This window comes from Falco peregrinus, chromosome 2, assembly GCF_023634155.1.
Source record: "Falco peregrinus isolate bFalPer1 chromosome 2, bFalPer1.pri, whole genome shotgun sequence".
Taxonomy (NCBI): Eukaryota; Metazoa; Chordata; class Aves; order Falconiformes; family Falconidae; genus Falco; species Falco peregrinus.
This window is the reverse complement of record NC_073722.1, coordinates 81,921,223-81,936,879: the sequence shown is the minus strand read 5'-3', so window position 1 is coordinate 81,936,879 and position 15,657 is coordinate 81,921,223. Positions and strand designations below refer to the sequence as shown.

At 42.3% G+C, this 15,657-nt stretch overlaps 1 protein-coding gene and 1 long non-coding RNA gene across 2 annotated transcripts; one reads left to right on the top strand and one right to left on the bottom strand.

The window, feature by feature from the left end:
• Window positions 1-2,101: 2,101 nt before the first annotated feature.
• Window positions 2,102-6,915, bottom strand: APELA (apelin receptor early endogenous ligand). The gene is made up of 3 exons (XM_055795642.1): window positions 6,619-6,915; window positions 6,181-6,277; window positions 2,102-4,092 (listed from the first exon to the last, which is right to left on the bottom strand). Exons 1-2 carry the CDS (start codon window positions 6,692-6,694, stop codon window positions 6,189-6,191), a joined length of 165 nt encoding a protein of 54 aa, XP_055651617.1. The 5' UTR covers window positions 6,695-6,915; the 3' UTR covers window positions 2,102-4,092; window positions 6,181-6,188.
• Window positions 6,916-7,170: 255 nt separating this feature from the next.
• LOC114010222 (uncharacterized) lies at window positions 7,171-13,640 on the top strand. Its single transcript, XR_003551590.2, has 3 exons — window positions 7,171-7,348; window positions 8,898-8,970; window positions 11,040-13,640. It is a non-coding gene; the product is annotated as an uncharacterized LOC114010222 (long non-coding RNA).
• The last annotated feature ends 2,017 nt before the right edge of the window (window positions 13,641-15,657 follow it).

Sequence of the window (15,657 nt, the reverse complement as noted above, 5' to 3'; positions counted from 1 at the left end):
ATGTGCTAAACATTTGTACACATCAGAGAAAAGACATTATGATGATCTCTTGTGAATGCACACTATATATAAGGGGGAAAAAAATCAGTACTTGTGTTTTGTCTTTCTGAATAGCTCGTAGTGGAAATTCTATATAAACACTTCAGTATTTCACCTCACAAAGGAAATCAGATTGGAAAGTGTGAAAATCCTGTTGAAAATCTTTTAAGGTTCTACATGGAAATGCGGTTAAGCAGGTGTGCCCCACTGAAGGTCGTTCTTCATCTAAAAAAAAGTTGTTTCAAGGACCAAAGGCACTTGGGCAGACAACAGTCTAACCTTGGGGTAACTCCAGACATGAAAAAGCATCCTTGATGTTGGAATGAGTTAGGCTTTTAGGCATTATTGCTAACTAAAGACAGGTTGCACTGCTGGAGTGTTTCCTGCTTTGCACAACTATTTGCAGCTGTTCACTAGCAAGAAAGATAAAGGCCATCCAGTAGTGAGAGATCAGTATGCTAATCGTTACTTGTCCATGGGAGTCAAACATTTGAAACTTACTTAGCATACTAATGCTTCCCCTGATCGATGTTGATACAAATCTTATGTGACCCTTAGCTAAATCTGGCTATGTGTACGGACACTGATATTTATAGCATCTGTATGTGGCGTAAGGGAAATATTTCCAGTCTTTATTCTTCTATAATTTCCTTTTTTCCATACTGGAAAGGGAAGAGGTGAATTGTTTATTACCCTTTGGGAACACACTAATCTGCTGTTTCTCACCACTGCCTTACATTTACCTCTATTTCCTGTTGACCTGCTGTTACATCATTTTGTATTCCATTCTAAAATAGCTAACACAAGACCTAATGAAACTGAATTTCAAATAAAATTTAAATTTTTCCCACTTAACAACTATTTACAAGACAAGGAGTTACCTCTAAGTTTTATAAACTCACATTTTTTGAGTTTGAAGTCTGAATCTATCTACTTTGAGTTTGAAGTCTGAATCTATCTACTTTGGGATCAAGTCTTGATTGTTAGATTGCATCCGTGCAAACATCAGTTCTGACTTTCAATACACAGCAATTTGTATTTGTACAAACTCCCTTTAAACCTGTGCTCATACATGCACATGGGGAGTTCAGTCAGTTCAGCTGTTGTAGCACTGTGTCCAAATGCTTCATGTTTATATATGTAATCACACCATTATCATGCAAAACTGGTTTTACCAGATTAACCTTGTTGTTGCACAAATCAAATGAAAACAGGCAGTTTCAAGGAAGTCAAAGCCAAGTCCAGATCAGGTGGAAACAAGGTCCTTTGGAGCCCTGCTCCCACTGAAGTTTAATGTCACAACATACTGTGCTGTAGTAGCATCACTTGGTTCTCTAATTCCACTGTGCAAGACATCTAGCACTTAGAAATTTATTTACAGTATCTCACCTTTAATGGGAGAAGTTACTGCACTTTTTAGCTTCTGCTATGCTTCAGACCACTTTCTGAGCTCATTTTTTTTTTTTGCCTGAAATAAGGCCCTTTTAATTTGTGAGAACATCCCGATTTCAAGATTTAACCCTCTCAGATAATTAAAAATCGTACTTACTCTAGGCAGGAAGACAGCGCATAGCTTGGCTTCTGCTGTAATCCTAGCATGGTATCATGACGTCACATTACAGCATGCTGTGATTACACCAACCAGTAGTTTTAAGCTAAGTTCTTTCAATATGGCTTTTACCAGAATTTCATACTTTCAGAAAATGTGAAAAGAATGTTTCCATGAATAACTACTATTTATTTGTGTCACCAATTGAGTTAGAAGAGTTTTCACACACAGATTCCATATGCATCCATGGGAAAACTAGATAAATTGTCCATATTCTTTAGATGCATTGCCTTTGACAGCTGAAGAACATAAATTTTGAAGTGTGCAAAGTTTATTTAAAATGAGATGTTACTTGAAATGCATACTGTCTTTTTACAAAATATACAATCAACCAGCTAGTTGATAAACTTATCTATCAAAGATCACACTCAATGTCTTTTTCAAAGATTTTATGGTAGCAGCATGTCTAGAAAGAACAGACATTTACAATAATTTTGTAGGCTGACAACGGGCTTCATCTAGGGTGCTTTGGTAAATGTTGGTTTATTTATTTTTTACATCTGTAAGGTAACATGCATATATAGCTCTCTGATAGAGACCTTATGTTTTTCTTAAGATTTTATCAAAGTTAACTGAATAATTATGGTTATACCAAATAGCCAGTGTCACATTAAGCCCATATACTCATTTATATAAGACAGAACTGTTAAATAGTTACTCTTCACCTTTCTTGCTTTCCCATACTCTTTACCTGTACTTCTAAACAGAGATAGCCATGGATATCTATGAAAGCTAAGTTAAATAAATTAAAAAATTAAATTAGTGGTAGTATTCCCCCAATTTTGGAAAACTGCATTTTTTTCAAAACTCCAAAGGTTTACCTGCAGGGCTGTTTCTTGGTATAGGCAAGTTTAACAAATCTTTGCATGATGATTTGCCAAAACTCCATAACAGGGTGTGATGTTAAATTCTAATTCTTTTTCTATACAGAGAAGTTTGAAAGTCCTGTTAAGCTCTGCCAGTATGAATCTGATTAAGGTTTCAAGTTCTTAGAGATAAAGGATTACATACAGACACTGATTAGAAAGTTTCAGCTATCCGGTTTTCCCCGATTGCTGTTTTTTCACTTACTAGAAACTATGTGTTGCAAGACAAAATTCTAATACTGGATTTAAGCCATGACACTGCTGATCTTTGCTCATCTTTTTTATTTACAAAAAATATTGACATTTCAAGTCTAGTGCAACAACTGAAAAATCTGGGTATGACTTATTTTCAGGTTTGTTTTAGTTCTGCTAATGAAAGGACTGCCGTGTTTTCCCTTTATATGTAGGTTTGCAATTTCTGCTGATACAAAAAGGAGATGTGAAACGTGTATTTTTAAAAAAAAAAAAAGTAAAATAAAAGCTCAACGTATTCTTGACCTCCACTGCTGGAAAGAACAGCCTGCTTTCTGTTTGAAGTTCTCATTCATTGTAGTGCGAGTTACAAATATCCCATTCATTTAAATTACAGGAATAGAGTACTGTGCAACGCTGAGGTTGACCAAACAAAGGTTTCTTTTCAATGGTCTATTTTTGTGCTCTATTTATAATACTGTAGTGGGTATTTTAGGAAAACTGCTATTAAGCAAATAGTTCTGTAGTACTGAATTTTCAAGTATGTTTTAGCTGTCTGGTTTGGCAGCCCAGTTTAAGAAAATAAATGATAGGCTTTGCAGTAACAGCTCATTAAACAGGAGGATGGGCTTGACCTTAAGGCCTGACTTGAGAGATCCGAGTTATCAGTTTTGCATGACCCTTGGCTAATCTCTTATCTCTGTGTGCTTCAATTCTTTATCCACAGAAGGAGGGATAATACTCTGCTTTGCTTTCCTACATTGTAAACTCTTACTATGCATACTATATGTGAAGCCAGTAGGAGCACTAGTGTGGTTCTGACTCTGGTACTATTACAGTAATATATTCTACGCGATTATTAAAGTAATTCCATAAAGATGTAATGTTAGGTGTTAAAACAGATATGTCTATATTATTGAAATATAAAAGTATAAACAAAAAATGGACTTTCACGGTTCTGTGCTGAAGTCTGACATTATTTCACCCTAAACAGCCTGAAATGTCAACAGCACATGCAGGTACTGTCAGTCTGAACAGTAACAGACCATTAAGAATCCCCTTGGACAGATACTTCTTAATGCCACTGGAAATCCATCTTGGGTACCTGATACTTGGTTTTTAACTTTCACTTGTTATGACAGCCCAAGAATTTATATAGAATGTTTCAACCAGGTACATCCTCCCGTCACCACCCTCTGTTTCCCCCTCTCCTCCCCACTTCCTAGGGTGTGAGCCAGTGGCCGTTGTTTCAGGTCTTGCGGAATGCGACAGATAGGCTGTGGTGGCTCTATCAGGTCGGCTGTTGTCGATCGGGACTTCTGGCTAAATTCTCTATTGGTTTAATTGTTGCTTCTTTAAAACACTGAAAAGCCCATTATGAACTTGCTGGGGAGGAAAAAAGGAGAGAAATAGCCATTAATGAGAGATTTAGTAGTCTAATGTCTCATACAAAATTATTATTTATGAAATACGTGGTTGAAATTTGGGGTAATGTTTCTTAATTTGGAAATTTCAGCTTAAAAAGGTTAAGAAAAAAAAATCAAAAAGCAGAACGCAAGAAGGCTTCTTCCAATACAAGATTTTCTTCCTTTTTTTTTTAATTTGTCCCATGTTTTGCCTATGTAACTGATGAAAATCAAGTTCAATCCTCTCATCTTTTCAGATGTTGTTGTGAAAAAGGGGCTGCTATGCTTATCCCGGTTTCCAACCACCTGTTGAAATTCAGGCTTAAGGGTCCATCCTGTTTGCATCTGTAAATAGCTTTATCCATATGTACAACTCCATTGAGATCAGTAAGGTTACTCATGTGAGTCAAGTTACCCAGGCATGTAAATATTTGCTGAATTACGACTAAAACTGGAAGGGAATGTAACCGTAGATGGTAAATCCTACTTAAGATAAAGGAGCTGAGCACCCACAACGATGGCTGGAGTTAAAGAGTTCAGATGCCTGTCACCCCTTACTCCCCAGTCAAGCTTTATGGGTTTCTCTACAGCTTTAGAAAGTGGAATTATCTTTAACTAAATGTCTACAAAATGTATTATGAATTAATAAGTATACTGTTTTGCTTTGTCATTGATGTGTTGCGATAAACTGGCTCCCCACAGAAAAGGGGGGTAACAGCGAAAATACCTTCGATCTTCATATTCTGTAGGGAAAAAAATTCTACGTTAAGTGCACGTGTATTGTGCAGCTACTGCAGTCTCAAGCAAAATGCGTTATATACTGTTTCAGAGCACATTAGAGAAAAAGTAGACACTTTCTGCACAGACCGTCTCCAGGTTATGGATGCTGAACTGCAGGAAGAGCAGAGTTAAATTTACTTTCCTGAGGAACTGAAGGAAGCCATTCAGAATCATTCAAGAAATCTCTGGCCCTAAATTCCACTGTCCCTGTCATTCAGTCTCTGCATGCTGAATGAATTGATCTGATTGCTTATCTTTTTAGGTTTATGCTTAGACTGATGAGGAAATCTCATTCAGTCTGTCTCTTGTTGAATTGACCAAATTGAGGAGACATGGCATTCAGCAGTAAAGCATCCTTCTGGCATGTCCCTCTTTCTACTTGCAGGTCAGTTCTGCCGCTCAGTGTGCAGCCCATCAGAGATGGCACTGCAGACGAGGAATCTTTGCAGCCTCGCAAATGTGCCAGTGTACCCTCCCCTCCGCACACCCCACGCGTCCCTAGCCCAGTGCTGTAGCCAACGGTGCCTGGCTTTGCAGGGCCACTTCGGGAGCGTGCAGGCTCTTTCCACCAAGGCGGCTTATGCACTGGCAAGATTCTTGGCACAGGGTTGTTAAAAGTTTGACTTTTCACCGTCAACCGCTTAGTAAATGGAAACATCTTGGGTCCCCAAGATTGCAGGTCCTGCCATCATTTATTTACGGTCCTGTCATGCCTGGGGCTACAACATTATTTTAATACTTCATGAGTTTAAGAAGATGCAAAACTACTGACTGCGTGTTTTACACATCCTTAAATTGCAAGAGCGCCTCGGTGTCCTTTTGATGCTTGCCCTATTTGCATGTGCTACCTGTGTGCTTCTGCAGGCACTCCGTATTTGAATGTATATGCCCCCTCATCAGCTGTAAAGCATTAATGTTTTGCACTTGTATAGCCTTTCATCCGAGAAGCTCAAAGTCTTTCGCTGACAATGATTAAGAATTGCAGCCCCCTTTGAAGTGGGTGAATGCTACCGCTGGGGGGGGGGGGCGCCGCTGCCCTGCACTCAGCTGGAGGGCCGCGCCCCGTGCCACCGGGGCACCCCCCGCAGCGGCCGCGCTGCGCAGCCTCACGCCGCCCCGCAGCTGGGCCACGGCCCCAAGGCCGCCGGGGCAGCGCGGCCGCCCGTCCACCCCAGCGGGATCAGGGTTTCTCCGCTCGCCCCCGCCAGGGCGTGAGCGCGGGGGCGGCGGGGGGACCCGGTGCGCTGGGGGGCGCCCGCTCGGGGCCCCGCCCGTCCCGCGCGGTTACCTGGCGGCTCAGGGGAAGGGCACCCGGGAGTGCAGCGGCACGCAGCGCCGGTGGGAGCAGCCGTGCCGGTGGGGCTTCCTGCGCAGGGCCACGCTGGCTGCGGAGAGAGGGGGCAAGGCGTGAGGGGGGGGCCGCTGGCCGCGGCGCGGGGGCGAGCGGTCCCGGTCCCGCCTGCCCGGGGGCTGCGGTGCCTCCTCCCGCGCCGGCGGTGCTTCTCGGCAGCAGCTTTGCCAGCGCCGCCTCCCCGGAGCCCCGGCCGGCCCCAGCCCTCCCGGGGCCCCGAGGGCACCGGTGCCGCCGCCTCCCGCCGCGGCGATGAACCGCAGCGCAGGCGTGCGCGGCGGGGGGCCGGCCTGGGCCGGGGGCAGGGGCCGCGCGGTGGGTGCGGAGCGGAGGAGCAGCCCGGGGGCAGCGCCCCGGCCCCGGGGCAGCGCTCACCTGGCCGCTGTCCGTCGGCGGGGAGCAGGCTCGCCAGCAGCAGGAACGCGATGCAGAGGAGCAGTCGGAGCCTCATGTCCGCGGCCGGGCGTGCGGGGCTCTCCGCGGGCGGGGTCCGTGTACAGGCGAGGAAATGCACGGGGTGGCTGGGGGGCGCGGCGGGGGGCAGCACGGCCCCGCTCACAGCCCCGCGACGGCCTGCGGCCGTGCCAGCCCGGGGAATCCGGGGAATGGTCGGGCCGGGGCAAGGGTCCCGGCTTGCACTTGCGAGCACTGCCTCCCTCTCTCCCCGGCTCCCTTTCCTCCTTTTTTTTTTTTTTTTTTTTTTTTTTTCCCAGTGTCACTCCCCCTTATTTTCCATAAGCAAACAACGCAGGAATGAGAACTCCCCGCTAACCGCGGCTCCCGTCAATGCATGGGGGCACGGAGCCTCTGGAACAATGCAGCGACTTCACTTTAAATTCAACCCGGGCGGGGGGGGGGGGGGGGGGGAAGGAACAACCCCCCGCGTTCCCTCCCCCATTTGCAACCGCTCAAGCCTCGCCTCGCCGTGCCGGCCCCACGCAGGAGCCCCGGCAGGGGCAGGAAGCGCCCCCCGCCCGCCCGGGGGGAGGGGGCGGCTGGGTACTCCCGGCGAGCGCTCCCCGGACCAGCTGCCAAGCGGTGGCTATTCAAAGAGAAACTGGTACCACTTAAGGCTAATGGGTGCCTTTTGTACCGGCAAGTGTTGGTACGGGATCAGAATATTCTGGAATTAATTCGCTAGGGGTTTGTTGTTGTTGTTTGTCGTTGGGTTGTTTTTTTTTTTATTATTACTTTTTTTTTATTTTTACCATGTCGGTAACGTGGCAGAGCTGCCCGATGTGCCGGGCACGCAGTGGCAGTGCCGTTTCGGGGAAGCCGCTGTGGCTGGGACATCAGCGCCGGCGTAACCCACCCGCAGCCGCGTTGCGATCGTGCCGGGCGCGGGCGGACCCCGCGGGGACAGACCCCGCTGCGGCGGCCGGTGCGACTGTGGCGGCGCCGAGCCCCGGGGGGGGGGCGGGCAAACCCGGCCCCGTGTGCTGGCGGCGGCGGCTCTGAAACCCAGGGATTACCGCAGCGGTTACAGTGCGGCTGGAGCTTTTCTTGGTTTTAGCCCGCTGCTTTCCTGCGGTGGAAGCAGCTAGCGATTTGGAAAATGAAAATTGGTCCCTACTTTGAAAAAGTTTGTGTTTTGAGATACACAGGAAAGAGTACATAGATTAAATCTGTATAGATTAAATACTAGTAGTATTAATAGATAAGTATTATCGAATGTTTTCTAAACGTTTTCTTTGCCTCATTCCCTAAAACGTGGATTCTTTTTTTTAAAAAAGATTCAAATGCTCCTGTATTTTTCCCCCTATTCTGGGATTTCCCATTTTCTTTAAAAGCCTATTTAACTCAGTGCATGCTAGTCCCTCCTCAGAAATTACATGTCATTACTGGGTTACTTAATTTGTCTAGGTGAGGTATGCCTGTATGAATTAAGAGACATGCAGCTGGAATACACGGTGGAAACAGTTACTGAACTGCACTTCAAAATGATGTCAGGACTGCTGGGGAAGATGTCTTGGACAGCGCAGGGAAAAGGGCAGGCCAGGCTGTTGATCACAGTGGTCTGTGGTCAGCAGCAGCTTGGGGGTCGTTATGTTTTCTCTGTACCACCTCTGGCCTCCCAACTAGGCTTCTGGTTCGTGCTGATGGCTACTGACTAGCTCAGCTGAAATCAGGGTCCCATGGTACCCGTGACGGAACTGTCCGAAAAGGGTATCATGTTAAATAGAAAGGTGATGGAGAAGGAGAGAAGTGGTGTGGCCAGGTCACGCAGCAAGTTTGTGACAGAATCGGGGTTATGTCTGCGATACCCTAAATCTCGCTCTGGCTGGGGCTTCACTGGATCACTTGATGTTCACCATGAAGGAGAAGGTGCTGGCCACCTCCTTCATACAGCCCTGCAAACCATGATGACTTTGGCTCAGCAGTGAGCTTGTGTAGGGTTCAGACTCATAACCTTGAGGTGAAAAGTAGTACAGCCTTCAGAGTGATAGGGACTCTGTAAATAGCTAAAAGGGCTGAAAGAGTGCATGGGCTGTGCCAGTCCCTGGGGCTACCTCTGCCCCTCTCTGTGGTGGTCACAGACATTCTGAACGGACATTAGATTTTAAGGGAAATGAGTAAGATACAACATTTAAACGCTGGGTTTGTTGTTTGTTTTTTTTTTAACCTTAGCTTACTATGAGCTGTTCTTTCCACAGGTACTTTGTGCGAAAAGTTTACAAAAGTTTGTTTGACTGATACAGTCCAAGTCACTCTAACAGAGCATCACAGGTATCTTGTAATTTTCATGTAAGCTACAGTAATAATTCGATACTTATCCACTGAATAAATTACTAAAATGTATTACAGTCCCGCTCTAGAATTTATAGTTCTTTTGTAAGCAAGTTTACTTCAGGTCTTTACTTTCATGTGGCATTCCACTAGTTGAAATTAGGCAAAGAAAAACTAGGTAGGATGCAGTGATGTGGTAGTTCTGCCTTCTTCACAGTGTCTGCTGGTGGGGTTTGTGATGGTTGTGGGGGTCTTTTTTAATCGGCTGAAGAGGAAAGGGAATGTAAAGTACATAGGAAAGCTGGAGGTATGTGGATAATGCTTTATGAGCTAGAAGAATTAGTTTTTTGAATCAAAAGCTTTCCCTCTCTCTTATAATCTGAAAGGAACATGATAACGAGATGATGATTTCAGCATTTATTACCTGTATCATTGCTATTTTTCTGGCAGACAGTCTGTTTCCTTGATAGGATCAAAATAGATTATCAGTTTATTTCCAGAAAGTTAAAAAAATACTTAGCATATTGCAGAAATAATTAAAAAGTTACAACAGGGAAAATTTAGGACTGGCTTTCCTGGATATCAAACATGAACTGTAAGTAACACATGTGGCGTTGTCTTTTGCTTGACACATTTCAATAAGTGATGTTCAGTACTGTATCACTTCACTAGACATAAACTGTTCTGGGTGATATTTCCAGTACAGAGTTACTGTTATAGTCTATTTATTTGGGGAAAAAGAATTTGAAATCATTGTGCCATTTTTAAGAATAAGATTGAGAAACTGGGAAAAGTGAGGTAATGTCAGAAAAATATAAAATCTATACTTTAAATTGAGAGAGCAAGGTTTGGAAGCACAAAAGATAAAATAATGGGTAAGAGCAGTAAAATTCATAGTAATAAGAAGTAGAATAAGCAGAGCTGCATGATAACAGGAGAGAAAGATAATTGGGCACTTTCCAGTAAGGAGTGAGGGGTTAATTAGCATTCCCTATTGGGCTGCTAGTCAGAAATGGAATGGTACCTTTCCTTTAAAGGCTCGTGCATAACAATAAGCTCCAGTATTTATTAGTAATCTTTGAGAATGGCTTCCAAATGCCATCAGTATAAAAATTTAAAGAAAGCTTCTCAAGTACATGAATTGTTGTATTTGTTTTATAATGCATATAAAACAAATATATTTTTTTTATATGGCAACCCCCCCAAATTTTGTTTTATATGGCAATACTGGTTTCAGTCTCTGTATCCCATATACTCCCTTGGGTAATATCTCTTCCCCTCATGGAAATCCATAAAAATACATTGATCATTGTGGATCTCTACTGTGGTATGAGAAGACATGCCAAATGCTCAGCAGAGAGGAACAGGGAAAATTCTTGTTTATTTTGACTTAGAAGTGTCAGATAAAATACAATATCCAAGTTTCTAATCAAGTTTGCCAACTTTGTGTTCCCCAAATTCATCTATCCGGCTGATCCGGAGGAGTTATTTCGCTAACCAGATAAGATCAGGGATAAAAATGTTTACTTCAAAAGTGTTTGGTGAAGCAAATTATCAAGTCTCATGGCAAATGTCATTAGGAAAAGATCCAGGCTTTTCTTAGTTCCTTTTCTATTGCATTGCAAGATGGTCTATGAGCTGTGCCACAAATGAAAGAAAAAATGCAAAAAGATTATGCGAGTCGCTGCTTGAGGGGAAAAAGTTGGCAAAGAAACTCTGAAAGGGATAAATTTAAAGATGTTTAGGCATCTGTGATGTGTTTTTTTTCACCACAAATTTCACTGGGATCATCTCACAGTTGTATTGGGTCTATGTGCCAGCCACAAATATAAAGGATAATTTTTCTTCAGCCCAGGGTACATCATCAGAAGCCAAATATAATGTTTGCCTTCATCTTTGACTATAATCATGCAGACTACTTTTTCTAGACAAAACTCATTAACTTGAAATTACGATTTCAGGGGGAAATGTTGGCCTATCTGTCATGATTTTAGTCTGTGCTTAGAAACAAAACCCTACTCAGAAACTAAACCCCATTCCTCCTCTTTTGCATTTTAGGCTTTTTCTAGAGAAAAAACCCAACCGCCTCTTCCCTGCCTGTTTGTGCTCAGCTGCCTTTCCTGCCTGGGGGTGAGGGTGCTCCGGAAGAAAACGGTGCTCATCAGGCAGGAGGAATGTCACCAGTGACCTGACCCTGGAGCCAGATTGCTCCAGGAAAAGAAATGTGGGCAGCTCAGACTAGGCTGAACCTTGTATAATTTTGACTTTTTTTTTTTTTTTTTAAATCTTTTTGGGGGGTTTTCCGTGTGCGTTGCAGAGATGCACAACTTAGAAAGTACATTTTCTTTGATTTTAAACTGGGAAGAAGGTTTACTGCGTCCATGGCAGTATCTCCATCGTCTTACAGCAATACAAGTCATAATTATTATGGTAATAATAATAAAAAGGATACACATTCTCTGATAGACTTCAGTCTGTCTTAGTTCTGTAACCCTACAATCTGTAGGGTTGGTTTCATTTAATACAATGAAAGTAATACCAGCTCTGCACCTGAGAAATCACAAAGTCCCTCCTAGGCAAATGATTTCATCAGTTACCTACAGAACTGCACTGACGGATTTTCCTTTTTACTTAAGGAAAACACTTTTATATAGGCTTGAAGGTGCACTTATTTTTCAGTCGTTTTCCATCCCTAACAAGTAAATTTGATTCTGAGATTCATATAAGCAGTATATATATACACACACACATTTTTTGTAACAGGAAAACAAAGGCGGGCTCTGGAGCAGCGGTGCCTGTGATCCCCGTCAGCGCGCCCACGTGTTCCGTTTCAGGCAGCCCATTCGGGGTCAGATTCTTCTCTGGCACCAGTCATAATTTCAGAGCTTTTTTAATTGGAAGAGACATTTATGTTGCCTTGAATTAATGATGTTCAAGGAAAAAAATGCAATGCTTGCAAAGCACGAGGTTCTATAATTAATTTTAATTTGCCAATTAACTTTCAGATATGTAGCCGCCTCTATACATGCCCTAGATTTCACCAGGGAAAGTCTTTAAAAAGTGTATTTTTCATGTTAGAATGAAAACTCTCATAAGTGATCATGTAAATAAAGAAAACTAGGTTACCTTTCTGCTACAGCTTCTAACATACACATTTAAGAAGGAGAGGTGCTTGCTACAGCATTTAATATACGTGCAACTGTTTGTTAGGGATAGTTCAGTAAAGAAACACACATATTTTTTGAGCTTCACAGGCGGTTGGAAAATCATTGATTTTACGTAAGTCTATCCATTTAGTTGTACAAATTCATTAAGTTTTTCAGATGCAAAGGTTTAATGGGTTGGAGTCATTTTCTGCATTAACTGATCTTCTGTCCTGACTCTGGGCAGCCACTAGCCACAGCAAGATTTTAATGCAGGAGGTGCTAAGACTAAAACGTGCTTGGCAAATTTATGCGGAGGTTGGAGAGAGAGAATTTCAAAGGACCCTCCAGCTCTTTGCATATTTGTACTTCTGACTTTGGGTAGTAAATTTAGGTTGTAGTTTCAGTAGATTTTTTTCAATGCTGCTTGCAGTTTGTTATTAGGGATATGGTGTCATGTGAAGCAGCTTTGTAGAAAGCGCAAGCTTAGGTTCCCATGAGGGGTCTAGTGTGTTTTAGTATTCCAAGGAGTAGTCACCATTAATATTAACCCTCTTCAAGCTGGGTCACCAACTTGCAACAAGACGGAATGTGCACTTTATATGTGGGTTTTCCTTGGAGGCTTTGGACCTTTTTAGTTCAGTCCTTTGAACTTCGCCTCCCATGAAAAAGATTGCAGCGCTGCCTCGCTCTTCATCCCTGGCTGGGCTGTGGGACTGCCTTTTTGTGTGTTTCCTGTCTGAATTATTTATCTGCTGTGGTCAGGAAGGTCAGCCCTTCTGTTGCTGACACAACTGGGGAGAGATGCAAAAGCAGAGAAGGTGTGTGTGATATTTTTTCACTTTTCTGATCTTCAGGCAAGTTGAAAAGCAGCAATTGAAAGCTTACATTCAAATAAAAGATATCAACACATGGAAGAGAACAAAGGCAAGAAAGTCAAGCTTTTATTTAGGAAAATGGTGAATTTCTCATTGAATTCCTACATTGTTTGTCCCTTGACTGCTGCGTGGGAACAGCCAATGTTTTCCGGTTGCATATTACGTAGTTTTGTTTATTGAAAAGTTCTGCAGTACTTGCTCCTGGTCAGAGTAACAGGACCTACGTGATAACTAGCCTCAGGTATTGTATTAGCTGTTCTAGATACGGTGTACTTCTAACTAATAACAGATTTTCCAAGGGACAAGATTTTACGTCATAGACTTGTGAGACCTGCCTATGCCAACATCTTTCTGTAATTACATACACTGGGTAATTCTGTTACTGTGCAGTGGCAACAAAGTCCACCCCATGGAAAAGATTGCTCAGAAGAAGCCATCAGTGCTTTAACTGCTGCACTTACTAGATGTCTGCTCTGATCAATGCTTGCCATGCATCTCGTGTACTAATGATCTTACCATTCCTCCCACTGTTGAAGCTGCACCGATAGGAAAGGTGGGAAATTTTGAGGAAAAAAGCCTACTACAAGGCAGAGCACTGTAACCTGTCACCCCCTTCTGATCCCATAAGGTGATTACCGGCTGTATGACACCTATAGCTATACCAAATAAGGTCCAGTCTTTTTTTTTTTTTTTTTTTTTTTAATGGAAAAAGATTATATATGTCAGTGGAAAGACGGAAGTCTAAATTAGCAGGGATGATGTAGTGGGAATTTTTGCAATGCCTGACATTAGGTACACGGTACAGCAAAAGAATATCCTGTAGAAGCTGAAGCAGCTATGCAGCAGTTCATCAATGTTTTGGGGTTTATTTTGCTAGTTCTGAAAGGTGACGATGATTTGCACTGGTTTTGCTTCTGCAATATATATATATATAAATAATCTCTAATGTGAATAAAAGGTAAAAAGCAATGCTCAATTAAATCGAGTTGCTCTCAGTATTCACCAGAAGGATCCTTGCATTAAGCCCTCAAAGAAGATCTTGAGACTCTAGGCTCATCAGAGTTCTGTATTGGATACGGTGCTCAAACATCGATGGATACAGGAAACAGAACAGCAGCTAGAACCATCCCCCTCAGGCAAAACAGATGCTTCGTGGAAGTGAGGGTACATCAGGTTACATGCATAACTTAACTAATGTCAGTAAGTGCAGTTCATGAGGCGTCTTGCATCACAGCAACTCTCAGTTGAATTTGGCAGTGTTTTTATTTGCTGTTGAGGCTAGTAAATATTTTCAATTTGCAAATGTCTAAAAAATAATAATAAAAATCCCTGTTACCAGAGACCCTGAGGAACTTTCCCTTTGATGTGTGCTGTTTTATAAAGTCTGTTTTGCAAAACGAGATGTGGTCCTTGCTCCTTTCAACTTACTCCTGATTGCAGTGTTTGAATCCTTTAAAAACACAAAGTTAATGTTATTATTGATACAGATACGAAGATGGTAATGTATCAGATCTGCAAAATTTGGTTCTCTTTGGAGTTCTTATTTTAGGTAATAATTGTTTCCATGTGGTTGTGTGTGCCAATCATAAACTGGCGTATTTCTTTATACTGAAAGCATACTTACCTACAGGGTAAGAAATCCCATCTTCTGGCCAGTAGCAATTTGCTTTTTGTTAATATGAGAAATTGGTGTGCAGTTACACACTCACAATAACACATTGTAATATAATTTACTCCAAAATTATAACCTGATCTTGCAAAAATTTACACATACAGTGAACTTTCATGCATCACATGAGGTCGAGAACAAAACTTTTAAAACTGAAACAAGAGTCCTCACAATTTTTGGACCAGTGTTACTAATGTGCATACTCTGTACTTGAGTAATGGTATAGCTAGTACCACTTGCATTAGATTTCAGATTGTATATATAGAGAGCTGTAAGAGTGTAGTGGGGCGAATATATCCTAGAAAAGATGTTAGTTGACCAATTTAGGCTTTTGTCCTTCAAGCTGATACAAAATAAATATGTGTACAGGGTCAATGACTGATCTCAAATTTCTTAACTATGTAATTTTAAGGAGTTTTAATTGATTTTAGCTTTATGGACTGATACCACACAAATTCAAGTTGCATTGCTCAGTTGGGATAGATTGCATAAGACAATAACCTCATTTGTTTTCCATGATTATGCAGGTAATGTTTTCTCACAGAAAATAAACATGATTGAAATGTTGTTTCTAATGCTCATGAAAATGGCTATGCATTGTTTCAATTTTTCAAGAAGAGCTGTATGTTGAAAAATTGAAAGTAATTGCAGAAGTATATTACACTGAGGGTTGATTTCTGGTGTGCTTTTGAAAACTGGTTTTCACATTTGGATGCTATTGTGAATATGTATGCATTCTAAAGCTACTTTTTGAGGGTTCTTTTTGTTGTTTTGTTGTTGTTGTTGTTGTGTTTTGGGTTTTTTCCTTTTCTTTTGATGAGCCGCTAAGGTAAGCAGTGGATAGCTAGCAGTGGGCTTACAGGATATACTTGGTGACAAAGTGATTTGTACCTTTGTAGCTGAATAAATTGGCTTGATATTTTTCCAGCACGATACATGGAGGATGGAAAAATCCCAACATGAATGTCACAGCTCAGGTGTTATACTGTGGTGCTGA